A 27,871-nucleotide genomic window follows, 5' to 3' on the forward strand; every position below is an offset into this window, starting at 1 on the left:
AAAAATGAGTAACTTCAAAACTTGAGGACTCCAAAAAAGAACTAGGTCTGAAGACAGCACCTGAATGATCTGTAATGAGTACTTCATCTTAAAAAAGCTCCAGCTATGTATGGTGAGGAACAGTATTTTTTTCTTCAAGTGTCTATGTATCATGTGGATGCTCTATGTAAATTGCAAGCAACACATACAAGTGAAAGATTTTCTTCTCTGCAAGGAACAGTTGTGTAGTGTTGCACTGCTGGTCAAAATGTAGAGCTTCAAGATGCTCTGACTGTGACAGCAGTGATAAACTTTAATTTCTGAGTCTATGTTGACTGGGCACTGGAGACCACTTGTATAGGACTTAATGGTTAAAACTGAAACTCTCACAAGCGTAAAATGCACTAGTTAGACTAATTCCGCTTAAAAATAAAACTAATACCGCTAATATGCAAGAATTAAACTGGTTTTCCTCCATTCTGAATAAGTTTTGATTCTGCCACTGCTTACAAGGAGCAGCAATATCTAGTTTACTGGTTGCACACCATCTGCAGCACTGAAAAAAAGATAGAGCTGACTCCCAAATTTCTTGTTCCCTTTGGTATTTTGAAGGAATCCAGGCTGAAATGAAAGTTAACTGTTTTGCTACCAGCTCGTTCTGTTCTGCTGTTGACGCTACTGAAAGAGGAATTACAGGTGTGGAAGCAGTCCTAGTTTGCTTGTCCCATGAAGGCATATGGGAAGTATGTGCATCTTCAACCGACTGTGTTAAATCGGAGATCTAAGCTTGTAAGCATAGTACAGATACACACACACCCACTAACACAGCAGGATCCACACTGATGCAGACCTGAAGAAAAGCCAAGAAAGTAGCGCAAAGTATTACACAACTCTAATAGAATAAACTTGTTAGTTTTGTCATTGTTTGTTATTTCTCATGATCCCTGTGCTGCATGAACCAGGACTCAAGGTACAGATTATTTTTCTACTTTCTCTAAACACAATCTCAAAATTTAAATTTGGCTTAGCATAAATCAAAGGTTTTACAGAAAACTGATTTGCATGGCAGCAATTACTTACATTTTCAGAATCTGTGCACAGCAGTGAATGAGAACTTAAATCAAGGACTTGGAGTTGGAGTCTTGCAGCTTCCAGCTCCAAACACAGATTCTCAGTTTGTTTTCTTTCTGCTGCCAGTTTGCACTCCATCTCCATAGTCACTTTATTCAGTTTCTGCTGCCATTCTTCCTTGTCAGATAGATTTTGCTGTTTGAGATGATCTATTTCTTTTCTTTCAGAAAGTATAACTTTTTTCAGCTCTTGTATTTCCTCATTTTTCATATTCTCTTGAATGTGAGATTGGTCTTCGAGCACCTTGATGGCCTTCTCGTATGTCTGACACAGCATCTGAAGTTCTTCAATTCTACTCTCAAGGTTAGATTTTCTGGGAGTAATACTGCTGGGCTCCCTAACAGAGTCCAATTTGTGATCATTATGACAATTTTCAACCAAAACTTTTATTGTACCTTTTATTTCTGCAGAACTGTCCAGCTGATTCATGTCCTCTGTCCATTTGCACGTACCACTGTTAACCACCTCACTCACTTCTATAAAACAGGGACTTTCAAAAAGATCCGAGGAAGAAACTGTGGACTTAGTTTCATCTAATTTAGACAGTGTGTCATTGTGGCTAGAAGACAGTGGCACTCTCAAAGAATCTATATGAGCACTGCTCAGACTTGTTGACAATGCAGAATTTTCTGCCTTCAATATTTCAATACAAGACTGTAGCTCAGATATCTTTGAGCTCATACTGCAATGTTGTTCATATAATTTTATATGTTCATTCTGGAAAGACAAAAGCTTCTCTCTTACTTCAGCAAAGTGTATTTTAACGTCTTTGCTGAACAATTTTAAACCTTCATAGTCAGAACTGGGTCCAGTATTGCATTCTTTAAGTCTGAAGGACGTTTCCTTATTGTCAAAATACATTCTCAGATCACTGTTATCACTTTGATCCATAAATTCATCGGGAAAAATAGCTTTCTCTGCCTTTAAATTTTTATCTGCATTCATTATGTTCTCTTTCTCCTCTGCCACTTTATTATTACCTGTGATACCATTGGTTTTTGAGTCTTTAAATCCAGAGGCTAATACAGTGTTCTCACTTTGCAACCTCTCACACATTTTCTCGAGCTCACTCAGATTGTTTACCATTGCCTGCAAAGAGGATGCCATGAAGACCGATGAATAGCTTTCATCCATTCCTCTTTTGCCACAATTCTGAGAAACATCATCATAATTATACTCTGATGAGTGTCCATCTTCATCTAATACTGTAAGTGGAGAATCTGAAATTTTCAATTCTTTAACAGACAGTAGTTCTTGCTGCAGTCTCTCTCTCTCTCTCACACTTTTCTCAAGTTCCACTTCCATTCCTTTTAAAGCAGTCTCCAGTTGCATCACTTCTAACCTGTAGTTCTCTAGGGAGAGTTCTCTGTCCTCAAAATCCATTTGAAGAAGCTCAAGTTTAACTTGGTATTTATTCAGCTCAAATTCCTTATCTTCTATGGACTTCCTCAACTGTTCTGAATGGAGTTTCTGTTCACAACTTAAGTTGCACATTAGAGGTTCACTTTTTGTTTCTAGTTCCTTCTCCAGTTGCTCCTTGTCTTGAAATATGATGCCACATTTCTCTTGCATCGTACTTTGTGTGGTCCTGGCATTTAACATTTCCTGTCTTAAAGAGTCAAGCTCCATAGAAGGCACATGTTTGATATTGGAAAATTCTGACTGCAGTTGCTGAAGTTCTTGAACCAAATCCTTTTTAATTTCTTCTGAGGCTATTAGTTTATGCAAGATATCTTTATTCTCACTAATTACCTGTTTCTCTTGTTCTAATTTTGCTTTCTTTTCCTCAAATTCAATTGTCTGCTCTCTCAGAATGCTCATCACATTTGCATTTTCTTCTTCCACCAATTTATACTTTGCTTGCAAAACTTCAAGCTCGGTTTTGATTTCTTCAGTTCTTGATTCAATAAGTTGTCTTTCCTCCTTGTGTTTTCCAGACATTTCCGAAATTATTTCTTCTTTTTCCTTTAAACTATCAGAAATATTTTTATTTGCTTCCAGTAAAGTTATTCGTTCTTGCTCTAAAGCTCTGCTTAAATCCCTAAGGGTTGCATTTTCTTCTGCAAGCTCCTCAACTTTTTTGCTATATGAGCAGATCATTGAAGACATGTCTTTCTTCTCTGAATCCCATGTTCCAGACATGAGCTTCAGCTGTCTTACTGAATCCTCAAGTGACTTATTATTGATCTTTAAATCCTGAAGCTCAGCTTGTCGGTTTTCTAATCTTTCATTCAGAGTTTGCAGTTGCGCGTCCTTTTCCTCAAGAATAGCTAAAGTTTTTTCAGCTAATTTCTGACGTGCTGAAATGTCTGCTTGCAAGTTACTAATGTGCTGTTTAGTTTCTGTCACAAAGCTTTCATGCATCTGTTCTACATTGAATAATCTTTCTTCTGTTTCACCCTTTATTTGCAGTAAATCTTCATACTGCTGCTGCTGATTTGCATTCAGCTGCCTTTGAGCCTCTAAGGAAGTCTCAAGAGAAGAGATCTGATCTTGTAAAATGGCCAGATCCCTAGTGTGTCCTACTTCTAGACGAGCTCTTGCACATCCGTGATCTTCAGCAACAGAGTCATTTGCTGCGAGTTGCATATTATCTAAACCACTTTCATCCCGACCACTTTGTAAATTAACTTTGCCATCTTCTGTCATTTCTGAAGTGTCTTTGGTTTTTACAAGGCAACATATTTTTTCATATTCACCAAGCAGGTCCTGATAGCATTGCTCCCTTTGCAGTCCTTCCCTTGTTGCTAACTGTAACTTTTCTTCTAGTTCACCAATTTGCTTGATAAGCTGGAATATTTTACAGGACATATTTTCTATGTCTTTACAGTACTTTTTATCAGAACATTCTGCTTTCCGCTGAAGTTCATCAAAAGCTTGTTTTTGTTCTTCTAATTCTGCACTTCGACTTTCCAGCATGTTTTTAAGTTCTCTAATCTCTGTGCTTTTCCTGTCACTTTCAGTTTCAATCATTCTGAGTTTCTCACTATGCTCATGATTTTTGATTTGCTGACTTTGAAGGGAGCTCTCCAAGTCATTAATATGAGTCAGCATACCTTCCTTTTCAGACTGAAGTTTATTTATAAGATGATCATTTTCATTTTTCCATTGAGAAAAAGCAGTAGCCTCTTTTTGCAATTCTTCACATTCTCTCTGCTTGAATCCAAGAAGCCTCTGCAAAGCTTCTGATTCTTCTTCCATTTTACTGATTTTACAGTTTTGTTCTTTGATATGATTATCTTTTTCCTTGAGCAGGTCTTGGGTAGAGTCTTGTTGCTTTTCCATGTCAGCTAAAGCTATTTTCAGCTTCTCCAGCGAAAGGGAGCTCTCCTGCTTTTCACATTTCTCTTCCAGTAACTTCAGCTCTGCTTCCTGAAGAGTATTCTTATCTGTAAAAGAAAACACCATCAAATCTTTAGCAGTCAATACTGGCAATTCTACTGATAACATTCTAACTGAGATATTGCTATTTACTTTTAGTATTTTCAATTCTCATTCTAGTGCAAAGCGTTACTCTCAAGTTACATCACTGGTTAAAGGCTTGTTTATATCACCTGTGGATATGGGACACTGGGTACAAACTATGTATAAACATTGTCAACTTTCCACTCTGCAGTTTGATACAGTCTGGACAAGGGGTAAGGGTTTTAAACTGAAAGAGGGGAGATTTAGATTAGACATTAGGAAGAAATTCTCTACTGTGAGGGTGGCGAGGCACTGGAACAGGTTGCCCAGAGAAGTTGTGGCTGCCCCATCCCTGGAAGTGTTCAAGGCCAGGCTGGATGGGGCTTTGAGCAGCCTGGTCTAGTGGGAGGTGTCCCTGCCCATGGCAGGGGGGTTGGAACGAGATGATCTTTAAGGTCCCTTCCAACCTGAACCATTCTATGATACCTGTTGAGCCTGTGTCTTTTTGGCCCCTCACCCCTTCTGCCCCCTGGACAGGTCTCATTCCAGTATGTGACCTTCTTCTAGGTCAGTCTTATATTCTGTTACTGCCAAAGAATGTCTAATTCTACACAGTCATCTTCCAAATTGTCATAGCTGTTGCCCTGCCTCGATAGGAACAGACTAATAACCAGCAAGGATAAGCATGGGGCTGGAGGGGATGCAGGGAGGCATTATGTTCTACTAGCTAGCTGGTAAAGCCTGCAAATTTTCTGTAAAATCAAAACCAAATCATCAGTTGAAAAACACTGAAAAGTTTGGTCATTAATTTTAAGGAGAACAAAATCAAATTAAAAAGCTTCATTTTGAAATTTTAAATGAAGTTTGATTGATAAACAGAAACAAGTGGGAATCTATCCCCTTTCTTTAGTCAGATCCACTAGAACGACAAGGTATATTTATTTCAACTCAATACCTGAAAAACTGCGTTCTCTATTAGAAATAAACACTGCAAACAAGACTCAACTATAGGTGGTTATGTAACATTTTCCTACCCTTTTTTTTTTTTTTTAACTCTGCGAAACACATAAAAGAATTGCAAAACAGAAGTTTTCTGGTTTAAATAGACTCTATGAAATTCAGTTTGCTGATAAGTTCGGTACACTTCAGTTAATTTAAGAATTGTGTATCTTCAGGAACCATATATGTTCATAGACAAAAATTCATTTCCATTCAGGACAAACTCAGTGTTGGTTAAAAACACTAATCATATCCCACAGTGGAGACCTTTTACTTAATTCACAATGAAACTTACAGGATTGCGAGAAACAAACATAATTAAACACGCAACAGGAGTTCTGCAAATTTAAATACGTAACTCACTTTTCATCTCTTCTGCAAAATTCTGGCTCTCCTTTAGAGACTGCTTGATCGTATTTAATTCTTCTTCACGTTGGTGGATCTCTTGCAATTTTTTTTCAAGTTGGCAATCAAGAAGGTTTTTCTCCTGCTTCACTTCCTAAAACAAAACCAAATAAGACCGTATTTCATGTGAATTGCCAAGAAGATCAAAGAATTCAGTTCATATACATCAAAAGAAGGATATTCCATTAGGTCTTATTAAGTCATTGGGCAGCTATCTCTGGGTTCCTAAGCACTGCTTGGAAACATAAGCTGAACTAGCTGACAGCATTTGAGAGATGCTGCCAGTTGATGTAGTCAGCATGCCCCTTGTTTGCATAGAGCAAACATCTTCACATGACCTGCCCCAACAGATCAAGACAGGACAGGACATATCCTACAAAATCTGAGTTGATCAAGTTAGCCTACTTTCCCAAAGCAACAAAGGAAACAAATCTCTGCAATGGCATCAAAATTAACAAATTAATAGATCAGGTTTCACCTATCATCTCAGGTAAAGACAAGTTTTCTTTCCACGGAACATCATCATTATGGCAATACCGGTCAATTTTATTTAGAAGTGCTTACTCTTTCAGAGGATGGTTTTGCCATTAAGAGTCTTCCAAATAAATTGAGTTTTTTAAAAAAACAAACAAAACAAAACACAAACAAAACTATGTAACTACATTGCATCTAGGAAGCCAAATACAAGTTCCTTTAAGGAAACTAATCCTTTTTCTCCAAACTCCTGTGCTGCTGGACGACAGATGGCATGGAACTGGCATGGCCCAATTGGAAACAGGCCGTCAGTTATTCATCCGTTTACCACTAGCAGATGGGCAGCACTTAACAAAAGCCAAGCTCAAGAAATGGAAAGGTCTGGATGAAAAAAATTAAAAGTTTGCTGGCATGGCAGGCTTGTTTTTGCAACAACATAAATAAATCACCCTCAGAACATGATTAAAATTGTCACGTCACTAACAGTTACATTCCCTTCTATTCGTAGGCTTCCCTACCCACTGTTTAAAAAAGAAAATCCAGTCATATATAAGTTTCAATGAAGAAAGTTTTCTAGTAATCTTAATAATTTTTCAAGGAAGTACAAGTGTCTGAACTTCTTGCATTCAAAGCATCATATGCAGATGCAATACAAGTACACAAACTAAACAAGCCTGTTCATTAGAAAATCTAGGGTGATCTGTAGAAAGAAAAACAAACAAGTTTAAAGAATTAAAATGGCTGAAAGGTCCAATTATTTTGATTTGGTCCAAAGATTCCCAAATAAGCAGCACTTAGCAAAAGCCAGGAACCTGTAATTTAATTGACTAAGTATCTGATAGTAACTAGCCCTTTACACTTTCTAAAGGTATCAATTTGGTTTCAAGCCAGTTATTGATTCTACTTGTACGTTGTGTTACTCAAGTTAGCCATTCTGCAACTGTTCCTTGAAAAAGCAAAAACACAACCAAAGCAAACCCCAGAACCTATATATAGGTAGTACTGTTATTCTGGAGAAACTCTTCACGGGGCAGGCTTATGAGCAATTTAGGGACTGACTGACCAATTATTCCAAGAATAGTTATGTGCTTGCTTGCACCATCAAATTGTAAACCGTATGCTAAGATGCCAGAACTGCTAAGCTATTGAGATATCACCATTGCAAAGCTTAGTAGTCCTTAGACTAAATATATCCTGTATGTCTCAAGTGTATCTGCTTTGCAACTTTTTTTGAACACCAGTCTTATATAGCAAGGACTAAACACAGCAGTGGATCAATCATCAGAAAACAACTGTATTCTCCACTGAGTAGTTAGACCATTAGTTTAAGACTGCAAAAATTTCCCTTTAATAAAGGAAAGAAATCCCAATGTCACTCTTGTTTTCTTTTGCTATAAACAAAATCTACTGTCAACAAAGCCTCCAAGATTTCAGAAGAATTCAATGTAATTTTTTGCATTTTACTTATTTATGAAAATGAGGAAGACGAGCCATGCTCTAAGTTCTGCTGACATATACCATGCTTTCTCACGTGTGAGTCTTAAGATAGTGAACTGTAGTGTTACTGATATCTTCAAATGTTACAATCTCCCCCAGATTAAGCTTCTTTATAAATTTACCGGTCATGTTCAAATACAACATCACATCACCAGCTGTTCAATTGTCTGACCGAGACAAACAAATATGAAGAAAAAATCTGACCATAGTTACAGCCTAGTAAGATGGATACAAGACTGGTAGATAAAATGAAGCACTCCCAAGAATTTGCAGCAAAAAAGGTATTTACACAAGTTAGATGCTCTCTGACAACGGGACCTCAAAAAAATGGATCTAACCTCACTCCATAATTTCAACGCCAGAAAGGGCATGAGCCCACAATATCTGATATAAGCTCTTTTTTCTTTTTCCCCTCACAAAAAATATGAAAGATTACATTAAGAACATGCAGAAGCTTGATGGAGGCTTTCCTCCTCTGGAATACACTCGAAGAACAAAAATTATCTTGATTAGTCTTACCACTGGACAGCACCAGTTACATTTATTTAGTAAATAGGTTTTAAGGACTAACCACTATCTGGCATGGAACAACCCGTATCTGTACTACTAAAGTCTTCTATCTTCCCAAACAGGTGGCTCTAACCAAACCGCTTGCTGGGAATGGTCCCAGGTTCATGTGAACTCCCAAACTGTGTCTGGGAATTGTATGAAAGAGTGCTAGTCAGCTGGGCCAAGGCCATGAGAAGTGCTGTTCTAACAATTAACAGTATAGTCACATTCCAATAGCTGGGAATGTTCCCAGACATTGTAATCTACCAGTTTCACAATATACTAAAGCCGTACCTACATTTGTGCTGATCTGAACAAATCCCACTATGTTACTTTAAATTTGTTCATAGAGTGTGACAGGTACATTTTTTAGCAAAAATTATGCCAGATTACTTTATATCTGCTCATGACAACAGGCAACAAGCAAAATAAGTGTTTAAGTAAAACAAACTGTGACATGGATTACATGGGTATTGAGCTCCCTTTCTTTTTTTCTTCTGATTCTCCAAATAAAGGATAAAGTTTGCATTGAGAGGTCTCTAGTGGCGCAACTGTAACAACTTCAAGTGTAGCTGCTCTGCCTGCCACCAAAGCAAAACAACATAACTGAGAAGACAAAGGAGACATTAAAGTGAAAAGATTTCTGCACGTTTGAATATGAGGTAGTATAGCAGCATCCAAAGACTTCTCTGAATTTATCTTCATTTTGGGGGAAAGTTTTTACTGCAGTGTATATTTGTTGGATTGTGTTTCTTCTAAGAAATAGGCATTTATTTCTTTTTTTAAGAGCATATAGTAAGTCTTTGTACAAAATCGCTGTTTGGCAGTGTGCACCAAAGCAGTTGTCAATGATTCTAGAATTTACTTTTAAAAAAATCAGAGAAGCATTGATATATTTTTACTTCAGGACCAAAAGCAAGAATCTCTTGAAACAAAAATCTGTTTTTGATAAAAGGTAAGTCCAACATGAACTAGAACTGCATCAGCAGCTATGAATCCTAACCACGCAGCCAATTCCACAAATTGCATTAATCTACATGACACTAGTGAAGACCTCATTTTGTGTTACAACTAAGATATGTTATGAAGATCATCCATAAAAGCGTTTAAAGATTGCTGATGGGAAAATATGCTACGTGAGTAAACGCTCGTCAGATCAGTGTTTATAGATTACCAATTTAAGCCATTAATTCTATCAACTACTCCCCAGCATTGGTTACCTCAAAGCTTCTTGTTAAATCATTTTCCTTAGCCCGGGCTGCTAATAAAGCCTGCTCTGCTCTGCACAGCTTCTGTGTGAGATCACTGGTATCACGTTCCAAGCGTTGTTTCACTGCTATCACCTGTAATAATGTTGAAAATTGGCATTGTATTCACGGGCACGTATAACATCTTTTTAAAACTCCTGTTCTTGAATTCCCAACATTCTATTATAAAATGAAACTACATTATTTTATCCCACCATGAACCTACAGTTGCTTTACTGTGGTTTAGGAAATAGCTGCTTACTGCCTTTCCACTTCTTTGCCTGTGACCAGAAAGATGGTATGTCTCTAAAATACATGTATTTCTAGACTGTCTGAAATTGGATTAATACATCCAACTTGCAGGTACATCACCACAATGATATCCGTAGGATACAAATGATTAGGAATGTAACAGCTTTTTTGCTAAGCTACGAGAATCAGAAAGTTAGGATCATAACTGCACGTATTGCCACAGATTTTATAAAAACTGAACAGGTTTTAGTTCTTTCAAAATAGTTGTATAATGCTCCAGACTAAAAAGGAAGGAAATGCCATTATCAAGTCAAAAAAGGGAAAAAAAAAGTCTATTCTGAGATCATTAGCTTTCCTAGAGAAAAAACTAAGAGGCACCTATTTTTCTGTCTATGAAATCAATTTATTCAGTAAGCACATACAAAAAAGTGTGCATATAAAGAAACCTCCACTGAAAACATTTGACTGTGTGTATTCCCATGGCTATATTTCTAAAATAAAGCAAGCCTGCAAAAAAGTGATTCTCAGTTTTAGAAATGCTGTTACAGTTCAGGCTGCCTGCTAATGGGGCTTCTCAATATAACTTTCAAAAACTTCTGGTCCTTTTTAGAAATTCAGTTAACTCTGCTGCTTTATAGCTGCTCTCGAGAGGTTTTTTTGAGGCTTTTAAACATTCCTCTTTTCTGGTCACCCACTCTTCAGGCTTGTGCTGCTTTCTAACTTCCTAAAATTGTGGTTTTGTGACAACTAATGTGTTCAATAGCAGTTGCTGTCAAAGCTGTGGAAGACGCTCTTCATACTGATGTTCCTCCTTACACAAGCCCTCACACTCATCTGATTTTGTGGAGAATGAGTTCAGGGAGTTAAACCGATAGCAGACACTTGCGCCTGAGTACACAGATGCTAATTAATATATAATCTTTTCTTTGCTCCTTTAGCACCTGTATCAGCCCTCCGGAGGGTCACATGAGGGGTAACCCTGCTAAAAAAGAAGTACCAAGGGTGCGTGGCCAGGCTGTATGAAATGGGGCAATTACACATTGATCAGTTTAGTTCTATCATCAAACCGCACGTCTGCACATTTTCTATATAAGGTGTCTCTTGTGATCAGCCTTAGCTGCTCCTCTCATAAACAGATTTATTTTAGCTGCACTGTGATGCATTCCTATCTCCTTCCCGGTGGGAACTGGACTAGCCCCAAACTTTTAAAAGCCTGTAATTCACATTTAAATACATAGTATTTCAGTCAGAAATGGTAAACACAAAACAGCTACTACAAACTGTATAAAACATTAATACAAGTCCTTACATTTAATGATTTTTCACTTTATGTATAATTAAATTAAGGCAGTACTGCTGAGACAACACTAGCTCTAGTAGAAGATGTTAATATAAGAAAACCCTACTTTGTCAAATTCTGCCTGCAGGGTGTTGAAGTCATTTTTGGCTTGCTGTAGCTCCTGATTCAGTTTGTTTCTTATCTGGTTGCACTGCTGATCCAGTGTTTGAAAGGAACGCTGCTGACAAGAGAGTTCCTAGAAAAGAGTGGTATAGTAGAAAATAAACACATAACTGCAACAAGTCTCATTTTAGTTACTGAAGCAGTAACAATTGATTTTCTTTAGCAGATACTGCCTGCTCAGAGACACTTGTCTCGGTGAACAACAGTTTAAAAACAACCTTGATTGCATGCTGCAAATGTCACATGGGCAAGAATGGCCCTAACCCGATTTATGTCATCTGCTTAAAAACTCCATTAAAGCAACATTCCTATCACAGAAAGGGGGGAAAACTAGTGAAACTAGTGAAAGTAATGTCATTAAAATTCTTCATCTTAAAGATAATTTTCATATAAGAATTGCATTACACTACAAGCAGACAAATTAGTCTCTGCTATTATTTACTTACCATACTATAGCGTTGGTTTTTTTCCTAGGAAAATTAAAATATAGTCTTAAAATAATACCTACCATGTGACTGAGCAACAAGATGATCTTAAAGGGGCAGCCATGATAACTGCACAAAAAACAGTGTTTCCAAAAAAGACTTCCTGAAATCTGTAGAAGGACGATATAATTTGCGTGGCTCTTACAACACGCCAAGCAGGCATCCATTAGGATAAATAGCTGTACTTGTCATTTCTCATGAGGCCTGTTCCTATGCCTTTGGACCTTATAATCATGATTCTGCACAGATTTCAGAGGTTTATTAGGATGTAAAACAATAAGAGGTGTGAGAGAATAAAAAGCAATGAAGGAAAAAACCAGGATATTTATCAGCAATAGCTGCTATGCAAAAGATGCAATATGCACTAACAAATTCTGAGATTTTTGTGAAGTGCAAAAGGCAGTAAAGCTCTTGTGCTTCCCTTCTTCATTTTAGAGCATAGGCGTAGTTACTTCACACAGGCAAGCTACTTCACTAAAAGACACAGTACAATTACTGTCACCAGTCAAACAGAACAAAACCACAAAAAAAAACCCCAAAAAATCTAAAAGAAAATAAAGGTTCAGAGTGAAGGAACTAGAGCTGACATTTTCTGTAACGTGGCTCTGGCTCCCAGGGGCATGAGCCCCCTGCACACAAGTCAGTGTATTTTAGACAGTTGTATGTGTGAAATGATGCCAGCACCCCTTACATTCTGCTTGAGAGCAAAGACAGCACAAGAGGCCCAAGCACTTCCTCCACCAGTAAGACATCCTGTAAACAAACAGCTCTTGTTTATCACGGAAAGTATGCATGAGTGTGAAACTGTCATAAACAAAAAACCCTGAAAGATGATTGTTAATATATGTGTATGTATATATAATTTAGCACGTTTCTACATAGAACCCAATATAGATAAGTCTGCAATTGCATTTCCACACAAGAAGGTGACAGAAGCACTATACAATTTAGAAAGATGATGTGACACCAGCTGGGTGTCACAGTAGCTGACACTAGCAACTCTGACACTAGCTTGTGTTACCATCTCAGAACAAGGCCTGGAGCTTCTCGGGCCTTTCTGAAAGTTCATGAAATGCATTCCTGGATCTCAGCTGCCTTCGAGAACCAGAAATGTAATAAGGAACACAGCAGCAAGGCTTTACAAGACAGAATTCAGTAGGACCAGTATCTAGGTTTGACAGAAGGGAAGAATCCGTCTCTAAGGAAAACACACAGATTAGAATTTCCACAGTATTACACAAATTTGGATGCCATAATGTGTAAAACAGAGCCTTCAAACTGGACTTGACAACCAAATACTATAAATAATAAAACAAACTTCAAAAAGGCTATAATAGCTCACAGATCACAAACATTACAGAAAAGAAAGATAGCTCTTCACAGTTAAAGGCCTTGCTGAAAACCCGAGAATGACAGTATGTAGATTTACGTATTAGTCTTATGAAGGCCTTTGTGTTTCTAATTAAAAATAAATTTTGCTTCACAAGAGCAGTTCCTGTGTGTGGCACCTAAACTTACTGACACCCAAGCTATCAGCTATTGAGACAAGCTGTAGCAATAAAGAACCCACGTGGAGGATGATGAGCTGCTTCTCCGAAAGAATGTCTCAGAAATATCATATTCTTAAATGACCCCACTGAATAGAGTTCCAGTGCCCAAGGGGCAGGCATCAGGCACAGCAGAGCCAGTATGGACTGGGTTTTTAAGGAGAAACCACAGCAGAAGGTTCATGCACCTTCAGCCCACCTTTTGATGAATACAATGACTGCTATATTTGAAACTTTCAAGTGTTTTTTTCATGCTACAACTATTGAAATACAGAGATCAGTTGTTCTTATTTACCACTTCTAGACAAGGTTCAGTATCTCTTTGAGATCCTGGGTTACCATCTAGACTAACAGACTTTGTGAAATCACTTTTTCACTCAAGAACACTGGTAGCAGCACTGTTCATATCAGCCACTCCAGTAGAATTCCTCTACCAACTATTTTATCTTTCTGGATATACCTTGGAGAAAAGGTTAAACATTTGACCCACTCCCCAGAGCAAACTTAAAAGGCCCATCTGAAATGGCACTATCACTTCCAAATCTGTCTTGGATTTCCTAACACCGATGATGTTATTAACCTTAAAAAGAAAGTACAAAGAGCTTAGACCAAATTCAAATCAGTGTTAATGCTAAACATAACTTCACTCCAGAAAAGTTCCTGGGATACTGATATACTTTGCAAAAGCTGGCATGAAGGAAACGAAACACGCTTACACTAATCCCATATTTTACCATCTTCTAAGCATGAACCAGAATTAGAATCATAGAGATATAATCCTAAAGAAATTTTCTTGTGTGTGAGATACATGAAAAATTAACTCAGATTCCAAAGAAATAACTGAGTCTGAACTCACATATACCTAGTTCTGTGAAAATGAAGCCTAGTTTCTCATGAATTTGTATCTCAATTGGGTCTCTCGCACATATTCTCTATCGTCTAACAAATACTAACATAATTCTGCATCTCCCCAACAGTCTCTCCCCTCTATTGGGATGTTTGTTTTCAGTTTTTCGTTCTCCTTTGGAATTACCCCTATCAAATTTGATTGCAATTAACTGAAAAGCAGATACACAAAAGAAGCCACGTGATTTCATCTCCTCAGTAAGTCAAAATTTAAAAGTTCTTCTTGGCTTACCTGTTGGTATTCCTTTTCCTTTTCCTTTATTTTCTGTTCCAAAGACTGACGAGTACTCTCAGCATTTTGCCTTTGACAATTCAGTTCTTCTGACACTCTTTTCACCTTTTGCTCCATCATATGGACCTACAATAATTTAGTTATCAATCACAAGTGTTAAAAATGCAAGTGATGTTTTATTTAAATGTATATGCATTCACATAAAAAGACTGATTTCACCTACTACAATTGTTCTAGCATTCATATAACCTACAGCGTAACTTTTGCTGGTACCACATAAATTCTTAGCAATCCAAAGTACTAAACTCATACTTGCTTATGTCAGTGATAATACACATATAGAAAGAATATATATACTTATATATAGAGAGTTCGGTGTGTGTATATATATATACACACATGTATACACACACACAAAATAATAAACCTAACTCCATGAACAGAAAAATCCATTTTTATTCCAAAAGCAATCTGTTAATGCAAAATATGTACCTTTCCCCCTGCTCCCCCAGGGGGTAAGAAAAACAGCAAAGGGTGAACAGGACTGTTTTCTTTTCCAGCAACAAGAGCTGTTGAACGAGTTAGTGAAACAATAGTCTATCTATGCCATAAGAAAGCAAGCAGGTTGTAGTATTGGGATGTCTGGTACGATCACATGGAAAGTTGCCTGCAGAAGCGCTGCAGACCTCATGAAATGTGAAAATACCTGATAACACAGAGGAGATGCTGTGGTCGAGGTCTGTGAATTGTACCTGTGACAGAAGCACACATGGGGCATGCTAAAATTAAATTCAGGCCACGAGGCAGGGAACTAAAATCCAGAGCCTCAGTGTAGTGCTACCCAAAGTTCGGGGGGCAGGCAGAGATCCAGTTTCAGTACAAGAAAGAAGAGAAAGGAACAACCTTCAGATGGCAGAACCAAAGGACCCTTCTGGGACAAGATGCTGCACTTCACCTTAAGAATGGGCTGCACCTCAATTCAAATGGAGCCAGTCCTACTCCCCCTTATCCTTCCACAGGCATGGTCCTAGCTATATAATCCTGCCCCTTCCCTTGTGCTGGATTTAATGCCCCTTTGTCTCCTTAGTAAAACAATTCAGATCTCCTTAACACCCATAGCAAATTAACAAGGCAAAATTAAATACATCATATCCTAATCATTTAGAAAGTTGAATCAGGTCATTTGGGGTATGAAATAAATTAAAAGAAAGACTTTTTCAGAGGAATTGAGCTGTTAGATTGGGTCAGCTTCTTCCCACGATCTCACCGTGGTGACAGTACCTTTATGTAGTCAATGGACTGTGTCAAGAATATTATTTTACCTTACTCCCAGACAAGACTTCCCCTAAACCGGTTCCTCACAAAGCCAGCAATAGCCAAATGTTGCTGTCTCTCTCAAAAGGCAGAATGATTAACGTGCAAAGGTTTATTTTTCTAAAGACCAATACAGAAGTCGAGGGTAACAGCAGTTTTCCAATATACTTAAGTAGCATGTAGAAAATTGCTGACAAAGATGGATAACAATTATTGGACCTTGAGAAGATACACAGAGAAATGTCTTTTTTACTATTCTATAGATGAATCAAAGTAGTAGAAAAGAAAGTAAAAAGACAGATGGAAATATGAAGGTTCAAGGAATGATTGACGTCTGTGCGCTACTTTCAGTTTGTCAAATGCTGTGAAAAAGGACTTTAGCAAGGGAATGCAACTTGATTAATCAAGAAAAAGAGAAAAAAACTCTTCTTACTTGTTATCTCCTGCAGTTTGTATTAAATGATTTTAAACACTGGCATTCTCTTCTTCGCATGACTATGAGCAAAAATCTGAACCATTTCACGCTTTTATACATATGTATTTAAATACACCCTGTAAATTCTTGACTAAGCAAATTGTACTATCCCATTGGTTTTTTTTATTATGAATCCAAACTCCTTAGGATTAGGTCATGAAGTCCCATTTAGAAACTACATACACTCTCAATCTTGCATGGCATTTTTACCTAGATTTTATTTTACACAAGTAATTTACAATCCAAAGACTATACCCCCACAACATCCTGTAGTATAAGCAACAGATACTGATTTTGTTGCATGACAAAGTCTATTTAAGGTCAGAACTTGCCACAAGATGTCATTGTTGCTCTATGCAACTTGATCAGAAAGCATTTTTCAGAATTCCAGTCAAACTTGCCTGAGGGTGAAAAATATTTCTTCAGGTGGTATAAGAACCTTCCAGAAAATGGGAGACTGCTTACAAGTATTTACCTTTTTACAGGAAATACATATCAAACTAACATATACTTCTCAAAACTTGATCCTCAGCAAACGCTCAAGAAACATATCTGAAAACCTTGGTTCCTACTAAAACAGCTGAGACTGACACACATTAATACTGGGAACAAATTGTAAGGACAGTCAGAAGATGTGTGATGCAACATTTTACCTGTGCGGTAGTTTGTTCAAGTTGTGTTCCCATTTGAGTCAGTTTATCTCTGGTTTTGCTAAGAAGTTTATCCTTCTCTGTTAACTCCAACTTCATTCTGTCCAGTTGCAGTTCAGTCTCTTGATGTTTATTCATATGGGATTTCTTCACTTTTTCTTGAGCTTGCAGTTGTTGTTCTAGGTCTTTAACAGTGGAGCTTAACTCTGAATTTTAAGAACAGTATAGATTAAGGATATTTTCTTCTTTGAAAGGTCTTCAGGAACTCAAATTTCCAAGTGTCTACACATTCTAAAATATTTAGTATGTTTGATAACAACCCAGTGACACAGGCAGACACTCTTTTACTACTACATCAACAACTAAAACTATCGAGACTGAAAGACAGTTGACCCTAAATCAATAATTTCCATTTTGTAATATATGAGAACACAGCAAAATGCAAAGTCAGGCACAAATGCTGCAAAGGCAAAGACAATCCATTCCTCTGATGGTTTGTTTTTGTTTGGTTTTGTTGTTTTTAAACACACAGAAACGTGTCACTTGACATATCTATTTTAATTTTTTTAAAGGAAAGATATCCACTACAAGCATTTGTCTGGGGCAACTGTGAGCCTCTGCTTCCAAAAGGCTTTTCAGCTATTGGGCATCTGTAAATACGGTATATTTTAATCTTTTCCTGTCCCAAAGCAGCACGAAGTGAAACCAAGTGATCTTGTCACAATATACATCAGTAAGAGTTTACCTTCCAAAAATCACAACATAATTTTACAGTAGAAAACATTAGTCAGCTACGGGGAGTGTTACCCAGAATTACTATGATCTAGCAATGCTTTTAGTTAAAAAAACCCAAACTGTCTTCCTGATACTGAATTTATATGGCTTGAAAGTTGAAAATGCTGCCTAGATTGAAGTTTTACATGTAGGAATTTCAATAAACAATTTAGAGAGTACAGGAACTTGAAAACAGTCCTACAAGAAACAGTTAGTGGAAAAGCTGGTCCAAATCATAGGCTTAAGTAAATGTTGACTATATCCACAACAAACAATTTGCTCTCTTCCAACTATCAGATACCAGGAATAAGTATTTCTGCATGTCAGTATGCACAATACAAGATCACAACTTACTTTTTATTGTACTTCATTCGATGCTTCCAGTAACATCCATTATGGACCAACTCAACATGCATTAAGCATGTTCAATCAATGAATTTTTAATACAGGTATTGCTCAGCCATAAATCTCAAGAGTCATATAAAATTAAGGAAGCAATATAATTTAACAGTGAAATGTAGTGAAATCCTGAAGAGTTTTTTAACTGTTTTAAAAGAATTACTCTATGAGCAATAGAATTATTGGAGAATGCTATTTTCCTTTTATATGATGTCTCACTTTATATGATACTCACCCCAAAAATACAAACTCCTCCCTTCTAACTCTCACACCCCTTATGTAAAAGATACCACAGCTTGTGGATAATTTCTATGTACTGGCTGATCATACACACACCAGCAAGCAACTGGGCTAGCTGCCAAAGGCAACAACAGGTATCTTTTTCTTTTCCTCCCTAAAGCACCGATTTCAATACCTCTCTTCTATCCACATACCACCTTTCATGAAACCATATAGGAGACTCCCTCTGGGTTTTAAAGAAACGTATCAGATACCTTGGTTCTGTGCTCTTAGCTGGATCATAAGCGAAGAATTACAATTCTCAGCAAAGCTGTTGTTGATCTTGTTGTTCTCTGATATTATACTAGAATTTGTTGCTTTTTCCCATGGAAAAGAAGGTGTTGTATAACTTCCCCTTGCAGGTGTTTCTTGATTTTTAGATGGTGTCTTTTCTTGTTGCCATGAAAACACAGATGAGGAAGCCTGATGCCGAGCAATCTCCCTGTGACTCAAAGAACTTTGAGGGTGAGGCTGATTTATTTTCTGTGTACAAGAAAAAAAGGATCTGCCTTTACACAGCTCCATATCCAACATACAACAAAATAATTAATTTACTAGTAAGTAGATAATAGGTCACGGTCATTTCACATTTTTATATCACATCATCCACCAGTACAAACTACTGATTCATATAATTATTTTTTATACCACATATGTTAAATAACTTTAGCCCAAGTATCCAAGAATAGCTGATACTTATAAACACAAACCAAGATCTCAAAAAAAAAAGCAGTCCAATATGTGTATCTTTATAAGTAACACATCCAGATTTTTGTCTTTTTCAAGAGAGATCCCATTTTTCAAAATTGAAGCCTACATTTTTAGAGGCAAGTGCTGACACAAGTAAGCTGCAAGAAGTACAGAAGTTTAGACTAACATATCTGATATCTGTCCTTCTGGACAAACACAGGTAAATTCAGAACAGACACTTATTTAAACATATACACACAGAATACCCCAAAATTGCAATAATGAAATATACCAGGTACTAGCTTTCAACCTCTTCCTACACAAAAATAAAACAGAGTCAAAATACTAGGTGCTTGTTTCTCGTTAAGTGGGAAAAAAAAAAAAAAGACAAAACAAATCAAACAGCAAAGCCCCTACTGTATTTTTAACTGGATTTTCAAATGCCTCTAATTTTTTTTTTTTTAACTAAAGCCCCAAACCAGGTAATACCCAGTGTGACTTCTCAGTCCAACCAGGGAATATGTTGTTACGTAGGAATAGCTGTGCTAAGACCAGAAATCTATATAGCCCAGAATGCTGTGTCCCATCCTGTAAAGTAACTTCTTTATAAAGAGCACAAAAACATAAACATGCATATAGTAATCATTGCCCTTGTATGCCATTTAAATGTACAGATTTGCTGAGTCAAAAGTTTGAACACGGGAAATGAAGGGGAATTAATAATCATTTTTACTTACAAAGAGATCTCTCTTGGATCTCTTTGCATTTTGGCCTTTTTACAATACTGACAAAGCGGAGTTCTGCCATTTAACACAGTACAGCGTAATAAAATAGGTTTTGTTCTGAGCCTGCAGAGCTGGTACTATAATTATGCTTTATGAAAAGTAGAAAAATGACCATTCTCTGTTTCCTCTCTTGATCCTCACTCATCTTTGTACCATCTACTTGTACCATATCTGTTTGGAGATGAGATGAACAGAATTTGCAAGGAATATTCAAGATGCGAGAGTCATTGGGCCATATATGGGCAAAGAATATTTTCTCATTAGTTCTTAATTCTCTTCGTAAAAAATTCTTTTTCATCATTGCTGAACACAGTATTGAAGCTTTCAGAGAACCAGGCACAGCAATTACTAAATTGCTTCCTGGACTCATTTCGTTGTTTCGTTTTTTCAGTGTTTTGTGGATATCCAGCAACATTATACTGACACACACTTAACTCACACATTCTCTGATTTATTCTTAAAAAAACAAAAACTCTGAAAATAGGCAAGGCATGATTTCCCTTTACAAATAAATGGTTGATCACCATACCTACATATGCATCAATAAACATATTTCTTTAAGTTTCTAAAAATCTGCCCAAGGCAAAAAGTTGGCCTGACTAAACTAGATTTCCAGGAATCAGCAATGTAAGCTTTTGTAAAAAAAAGGCATCATCCTTGTCACCTTCTAGTGTCAAAAGAAGAATGAAATAAGTTGCACATCACAGTGATTCAGCAGTCCTATGCTGCAGTGCCCTATCAATTCATGGGTAAATATTATCTCTGCGTGGTGATTGTTTTTATTACTGTTCATTTTATCTATCTATTTTAAGACTACTTTTCAATTTGGTGCTGTGCCACAGATTCAACCCCATAAAGAAAAGCTCTGATATAGAAAACTTTTTAAGCCTTTAGATAGTAAAACTAAGAAGCTGTGGAGGGGTCTAGAGCACAAGTCTTATGAGGAATGGCTGAGGGAACTGGGGTTGTTCAGCCTGGAGAAAAGGAGGCTGGGACAAGAGGACATGAGGAAATGGCCTCAAGTTGCGCCAGGGGAGGTTTAGGATGGATAATTGGGAAAAATGTCTTCATAAAAAGGGTTGTCAAGCGTTGGAACAGGCTGCCCAGGGAAGTGGTTGAGTCACCATCCCTGGAGGTATTTCAAAGACGGGTAGACACGATGCTTAGGGACATGGTTTAGGGGTGGCTTTGGCAGTCTTACGTTAACGGCTGGACTCAAGATCTTAAAGGTCCCTATACCTATACAATTCTATATACCAAATAAAAAGTTATTTCAGCTTTTCTGCAATGGCTCTTTTTTACCTTGAGAACTTTCACATCTCAGTCATCTACTGGCCTCAGAGATTTCCTAATACAGCTCCTACTACTTATGCATTTGAAAAATTTATTAGTTTTTATTTGCTAGGCTAAGTTATTTCTCATACTCTTTTCAAGGCTCTTTTATTATCCTATCATATTTAACTTGACAAAACTGACACTGTTTTCTCTTGTCCTTGCTGGCACAAGACTTCCAGTTCTTGAAGGATGCATTCTCATTTTTAATATCTTTTCCTTTGCTATTCAATTATGCTGGCTTTCATGGATTCTCCAAGATTACTTCTGAATGGCAGTACACATAGATTAATTAGTTCTCATTATTATACTTTAAGTAACGTATAATATATTTCATAGTTTTCCACTCCATTTTCCAAGTTCACTTAGTAGTTACTTTCTTAGGTATCACACACACCATTCTCAAGAGATACTTACCTTAACCTGTATGGTTCTCAGTTCTAATTCCAGCCTTTTTCTTTCTTGTACTTCTTTCTTGTATTTTTCTTCTAGTTCTTCAAACTTAGCATCTACAAAGACACGATGAATATTTCTTCATATCTAACTTAGTACATAGGTAATCTTTTCTAGCCTATTGCTATTACAGGAATGACAAAAACGAACAGCTATCAGAAGTATCAGATCATGAGGAAGAAACATATACAATATGTTCAATAATTTAGGACCTCAAAAATATACTGGTGGGATATCTGGAACTTGATTTCAGAATGAAAACACAACTGTTAAAAGTAAGTATCCAATGCCAGAATTTTATTTTTTTAATGTCTCTCTCTAAAAAATATGTGTATATATATATACAGGTTTAAAAAAATAAATATACGTAACAAATGTGTTACATTATATATACACCTACACATAGCTCATATACTTTAAAAAAGTTTTCCTACCAGCAACCCAATAGCATTAGTATTTCTAAGAAACGACTAGAAAATAAGTCTGGATCTTTTCCTCTAGTTCCTTTCAAATGCAATAGGAATGGGACAAAGAAATTATTTAGGGATTCATCTGCTGAAATTGTACAAGGAGCATATTAGTCCAAAACAAAAGTCTTATTTCCCTTTTCTTGAATTTGTATATAATTCTACAACTGTCAGGAAAATTCTAGAACTAGAATGTTTTGTAGAATTCTAGGGAGCAGTTGAAGGAGGTTCTTGTCCCACCCTACACTGCACTGCTGCGGTCCCACCTCAAGTACCATGTGCAGTTTTTGGCACCTCAATGTAAGAGGGACGTCAAACTATTAGAGAGTGCCCAGAGGAGGGTGACCAAGATGGTGAAAGGTCTTGAGGGCAAAGTCTGAGGAGCAGCTACGGTCACTTCGTTTGTTCACCTTGGAGAGGAGAAGGCTGAGGGATGAACTCATTGCATGTTACAACTTCCTCAAGGGGGGCAGCAGAAGGGGAGGTGCTGATCTCCTCTTTGGTGACCAGCAATAGGACATGAGAAAATGGGATGAAGCTGTATCAGGGGAAGTTCAGACTGGACATTAGGAAACAGTTCATCACCAAGAAGCTGGTCGGTCACTGGTACAGGCTCCCCAGGGAAGTCGCCATGGCACCAAGCCTGTCAGAGTTGAAGGAGCGTATGGACAACACTCTTAGTCATATGGTTTAGTTTTAGGTAGTCCTGCAAAGAGCAGGGAGTTGGTCTCAATAATCCTCATGGGTTTCTTCCAACTCGAGATATTCTATAATCTTAAAGAATTTAAGGCCAGCTTTCAAAGGAAAAAAACTCCCCAGTGATACCACTTTCAATACAGTTATTTAAATCATTTCAATCTAACCCCCATTTCAGGAGTGCCACGCTTAGTGGAGTCCTTGACATTACCACTACTGTACCCTTTTTCAGATATGTATAAAGAAATGAAAAGGAACAAGAGTGCAAGAAAGTATCTCAGATTTCCCATCAGAAACTAAGATTGAGATGACAAACTCACAGAACATTTGTTCACAGCAAAGAGGTAAGCAGGATGCATAATACTGAAGCCATCAAACTTTTTCAGCATAGACAGCCTAAGGGTGTCTGGCTACAGAACAGTTCTCCAGTTAAGGAAATTTCCTTTCGCTTTTCCAGTTCAATCAAATATTTTAATTTGATTTGATGACACTAATTTGAAGATAGAAGTGATGCTTTGAAACGGATACAATGGATAGATTTCGCAAATTATCAAGCACAATAATAGCCTAAATAAAAAATAATTTTCTAAAGAAATAACACCTATGTTGACTGAACTTTAGTTAAAAGTACCTGTGGTACATCAAGGAAGAAATTTGCTCTTCACTACATGAAGGGAGGAGCTGACACCAGGAACAGGCATTAAAAAAAAAAATTCCTGCAGTCTGTTGATGGATATTCCTATTACTATTCCATGTCCATCAATGTAGTGCTGAAAAGATGTAATATTTGCAAGAAGAGTTCAATCTGCACTAATAATTCTTAAACTTGGAACCTATGGTGCTATGAATTAGACACTCTGATAATAAGCTACATAACAGAGACTAGGCAAAATTCAGTGTAAGTGTAATATTCAAAATACTGCTCTAGATGAACAAAAAAGTCATTTACCGTTATGACTTTGAACTGGTGTTAAAGGAGTTGTAAAACTTTTCTGTGGAGTGCTACTGAATGAGAAGTCTCCTGCAATCGATGTTTGCTGACTTCTCTCAAGCTCACATTTGTATCTGTTTAGGAAAGAAGCAGCAGCAGAAATTAGTAATGGAAACTAAAAGGTTAATTATCTATTTTTAAGACCCTGAAATACACAAATAAATTATATGATTCTAAGAACTTAGTTCAAAGATCAAATTAAGATACATCCACTGAAAATATTCAGGTACTATAACACAGAAATATGAAGAACATATTTTATTTAGAGTTTCAACATATTTAAACAATCATATAGGAGTTAAAGATAAAAAACAAAAACAAACACACACACAAAGTAGATGAAAATCAGTTAGAACTGCTTAAGATCTTGCTGTATGAAGCTGTAGTCCAGCTAAACACACATAAATTACTGTAAATACTAATAATATAAAATTCTTGCTCTTCAGTAAGCATCTTTATGGTGGGAAACGTAGTACTTTTATTCTATATTCTGATACTGCGCACTTTGAGAAACCTATCCATACCTCAAGAAAATGGGAGGAAATACCCTCCACCCAACAGCAGATTTTTCACGCGTACCATTTACATTGCTACCCAAAACACCAGAGTAGACTACCCATTCCAGTGACTTTCACAAGCATGAAGAATTACAAGCTCATCCAATAAAACCAGATAATTAGTTTGGAGGTTATACTGCAGCTTTTGTCCTGCCCAACGAGCACAGGTTGATAAGACAATGGTTCCAACACATTAGTTACTCCATAACTTGCCTTTCCATTTCCTCCTCCCTTTCACAACACAAAACCAACTCCTCTCCCAGTGGACTGTCAATTGCTAGAAAGTGGTAATTGATCACTTATCAGCATAAAACCAAACAGAACCAAATACAAACTCCAAACCGATTGCCAAGATCTAGCTACGTGTAGTTATTGATGATCCTTTGTAGTGGACAGACACACAAAGTAATATAACAGGAAGGAGACTTAATTTGGGGAATAGATAAATGGAACGCATATCCTTAGCCTGCAGTCTCTCTGGCCCAACATTTGACAGCAGATACAGAAAACATGAGTGTGGTTCCATCAACCCTGTTCAGTCTCCCTGGATTCTTGTTTGATAGATCTCAGCAATTCCTTAAACGAAGCTGGTGTTTCTACATAACACATTGTTTTGTTGACATTTTGAATCTTCTCACAGCAGCCAAATTCTTCAACCAGCTTTAGCTTTCCCAGTTGGGGAAGAAAGGGAAAAACCAGAAAGACAAAGCTTCCTCTATTAGGACAGATATGAGGCATACTGTCCAAAAGTTAAAGGAAGTAGACATACTATCCAAAAGTTAAAGGAAGTAGACATACTATCCAAAAGTTAAAGGAAGTAGACATACTTCAAGCCATGGGAAAAAAATCCCCAAACCATTACATAAGCTGGTATCACAGACTGACCCCTCTCTGTAACGGTAATTCTGCACTTTTAGCACAACAGTTTATTCCATAGGTAGAATACTCAGCCTTACTGACACACACAAAGTTTCAGAAATACTTTTATTGAAGAATAGAGGGTGCCTCTAGTATGAGAGCAAGTTTAAGAGATGACAACATTCACTTCACTGTGGACAACTGTTCCATTTGTATAGCACCATCAGATGAAGGATTTTAGACATGTCTGCATTATAGAATATTCTTTTATGGTATGAATTGCATTCCACCTCTACAGACAGTACACATATACTGTCTCAGTAATAACAGTGCTTACAAGTTGAGGTGTTATGAATTATGCAGTTCTTTACCAAAGCAACTGGATTCAGTGATTCAGTCACAGCACCATTGCTTTTGGCAACTTCTTCTTCCACTCCAATAGATGTTCATGCCTTCTTCTTCCAGCAGGTGTATTTTATTTATAGACTTGATCTTACAGACCGAATTGTCCATGTACTTTCCTTGCAACTCCAAGCTCTTTGCATGTTATTTTTGACACGTGACTCAGTTGTGCTAACTTTTGTTTTGTTTAAAGTCACAGAATGAATGGCTCCCTTTTCACATGACACTGCAGAATTCCCCCAAATTAAACCGGAACTGTAGGTGCTAACTGCGTCAATTGGCATACAGATTTATGTAGAAGTCCATATATGCCTGTGTGTATGTAAAACAGGATGATGTTTTGAGATTTTGGTCACAATGAATGAAATATGAGATGAAGAGAAACTAAAAGACCGTGAAGGATGCATTAAATGAGAAAAACGTGAGGAAAATAACCATTGTACATAGGTTAGAGACATACAGCAAGTCCTCACCTTTTCAGTTCTTGTTCTAGCCTTTCGATGTCTTTCTTGCTGGAATTTAGCTGCCCTGACTGAATGTTGACTTGAGATTCTTTTACTTGAAGATCATGTGATATTTTCTGCTTTGCTTTCTCAAGACTATCACACAATTCCATCAAACTCTGGTTCTCTCTTTTTAGTGTTGCAGCTTCGTTTTTTTCATTTTCAACCTAGTTGGAATAGATACCATTTCAAAAAATGTCTCAAGTCTACACTTCTGCACAAACAGTATTTTAATAACACAAAGGTTACATACTGTTATTTTCTTCCTAGCATTTCAAATCCCTGACAGCACTGAAAACCTCAGATATATACATTGTTTAAACATTTTTGGGTGCAAACAAAACCTAAAATTCAACTCAGTGATATTAACAATTTCTACTGACTAGACACAAGCTCGTTAAAAAAAATTCATCAATCCTTAAATACTATTAATCCACACTAGTCTGCATTCTTCACTGATCATCTTGCTTCTCTTTCCAGCCTATCAACTTTAGCAACCAGAATACTTTGAGTCATTAAAAGAATGCACAATGATTATCAGGAATCACAGCTTTGAAAATGGAAATAGAGCCTGGTAGCAGAGATGTCCTTCTCCTCCATTCCAGATTCTGAGAGGCAGGCTTTTGACTGAAACGTAGCGACTATTAGCTGCTGCTTCTGAGAGTTTTAAAGCACATGTATTCAAGCGCAGCCCTTCTTTATGTTTGGGGAGCTCCTCTGAATGGTTGAAGTACCTGGAAACTCACAGGAAGAAACTCAAAGACAACTACTAGGCTTAAGTTTTGCTAGAAAGACTTAGCAAATTTCTCTTATCTCTCAAAGAGAATAAAAGGCAACCTTTGTAAATTGCCTCTGAGCAGTAGTCAAACATTACAAAACAAAATTCAACCAAATGAGTCACTTCTGATCTGAAGCATGGCAGGACTCTGACCAAGAGGGTCTCTGGTTTCCTGACTAGAGGGCTGATAGGGTGGAGTCAGATGAAGTGTAAAATTAGAGCCCTAAAACAGAAAAAGAAAACCAAATCCCAAAATACAGTCTCTGCAAGTTAAAAACAGAGAATTACATAAACTAATTAAGAGATGATAGGTTTCTGCAGGCAAGGTGAAACAGTAAGAGACTGTCAGCTGTGCAGCTCTGTTATATAGAACAGGCCTAGTCATTATCAAGACTTTTAACAGGTGTAAGAGTAATTTCTTTTCCTAATCATGAAGAGATGTAGGAAGGCCTCAAAGTAAGCATAAACACCTGGAGATAGATAATCATGCCAAATATGAATAGGAGGTAGGAATTCTATTAACAGTCAATAAGAACTACAGAGAAGGAAGAATACATTGCGTGTGGAGTAAGGTGAAGACAGGCAGTTTATATTTCTATGCTACCTTTCCGGTCAGTCAGTGGAAAGAAACAAAATACTAACCCACCCCCTAACAACCCCCAGATAATAAATCTTTATAACTGTGTTTGGCATGGAGAATGGCATTTTAGGGAAATGACCATAGTAGGTACATTACCTTCTGTTTCTGTTTGTGCAAAGCTGCCTCCAAAGACTCTAACTGGAATTGTCTTTGCTGACGCTCCTTTTTAAGCTTGTCTACTTGACTTTCCAGCTCATGAATCTTCTGAAGGACTCTGGGAGAGAGGCCTTCTTTCCATTCCTCCACAGCCCAGCTCAT

At 37.2% G+C, this 27,871-nt stretch overlaps 1 protein-coding gene across 1 annotated transcript in view; it reads right to left on the bottom strand.

The window, feature by feature from the left end:
• Positions 1-27,871, bottom strand: part of CENPF (centromere protein F) — a 41,840-nt gene extending 13,969 nt beyond the window's left edge. Inside the window, exons 1-11 of the mRNA XM_063330972.1 lie at positions 27,710-27,871; positions 26,166-26,362; positions 23,834-23,949; positions 21,686-21,777; positions 18,677-18,944; positions 17,013-17,215; positions 14,571-14,696; positions 11,345-11,473; positions 9,660-9,782; positions 5,878-6,013; positions 1,060-4,499 (exon numbers count right to left, since the gene is read on the bottom strand). Coding sequence (XP_063187042.1) covers positions 1,060-4,499; positions 5,878-6,013; positions 9,660-9,782; positions 11,345-11,473; positions 14,571-14,696; positions 17,013-17,215; positions 18,677-18,944; positions 21,686-21,777; positions 23,834-23,949; positions 26,166-26,362; positions 27,710-27,871 — 4,992 coding nt within the window. The remainder of the gene's footprint in view (positions 1-1,059; positions 4,500-5,877; positions 6,014-9,659; positions 9,783-11,344; positions 11,474-14,570; positions 14,697-17,012; positions 17,216-18,676; positions 18,945-21,685; positions 21,778-23,833; positions 23,950-26,165; positions 26,363-27,709) is intronic.

The sequence above is a fragment of the Chroicocephalus ridibundus genome, chromosome 3, assembly GCF_963924245.1.
Source record: "Chroicocephalus ridibundus chromosome 3, bChrRid1.1, whole genome shotgun sequence".
Taxonomy (NCBI): Eukaryota; Metazoa; Chordata; class Aves; order Charadriiformes; family Laridae; genus Chroicocephalus; species Chroicocephalus ridibundus.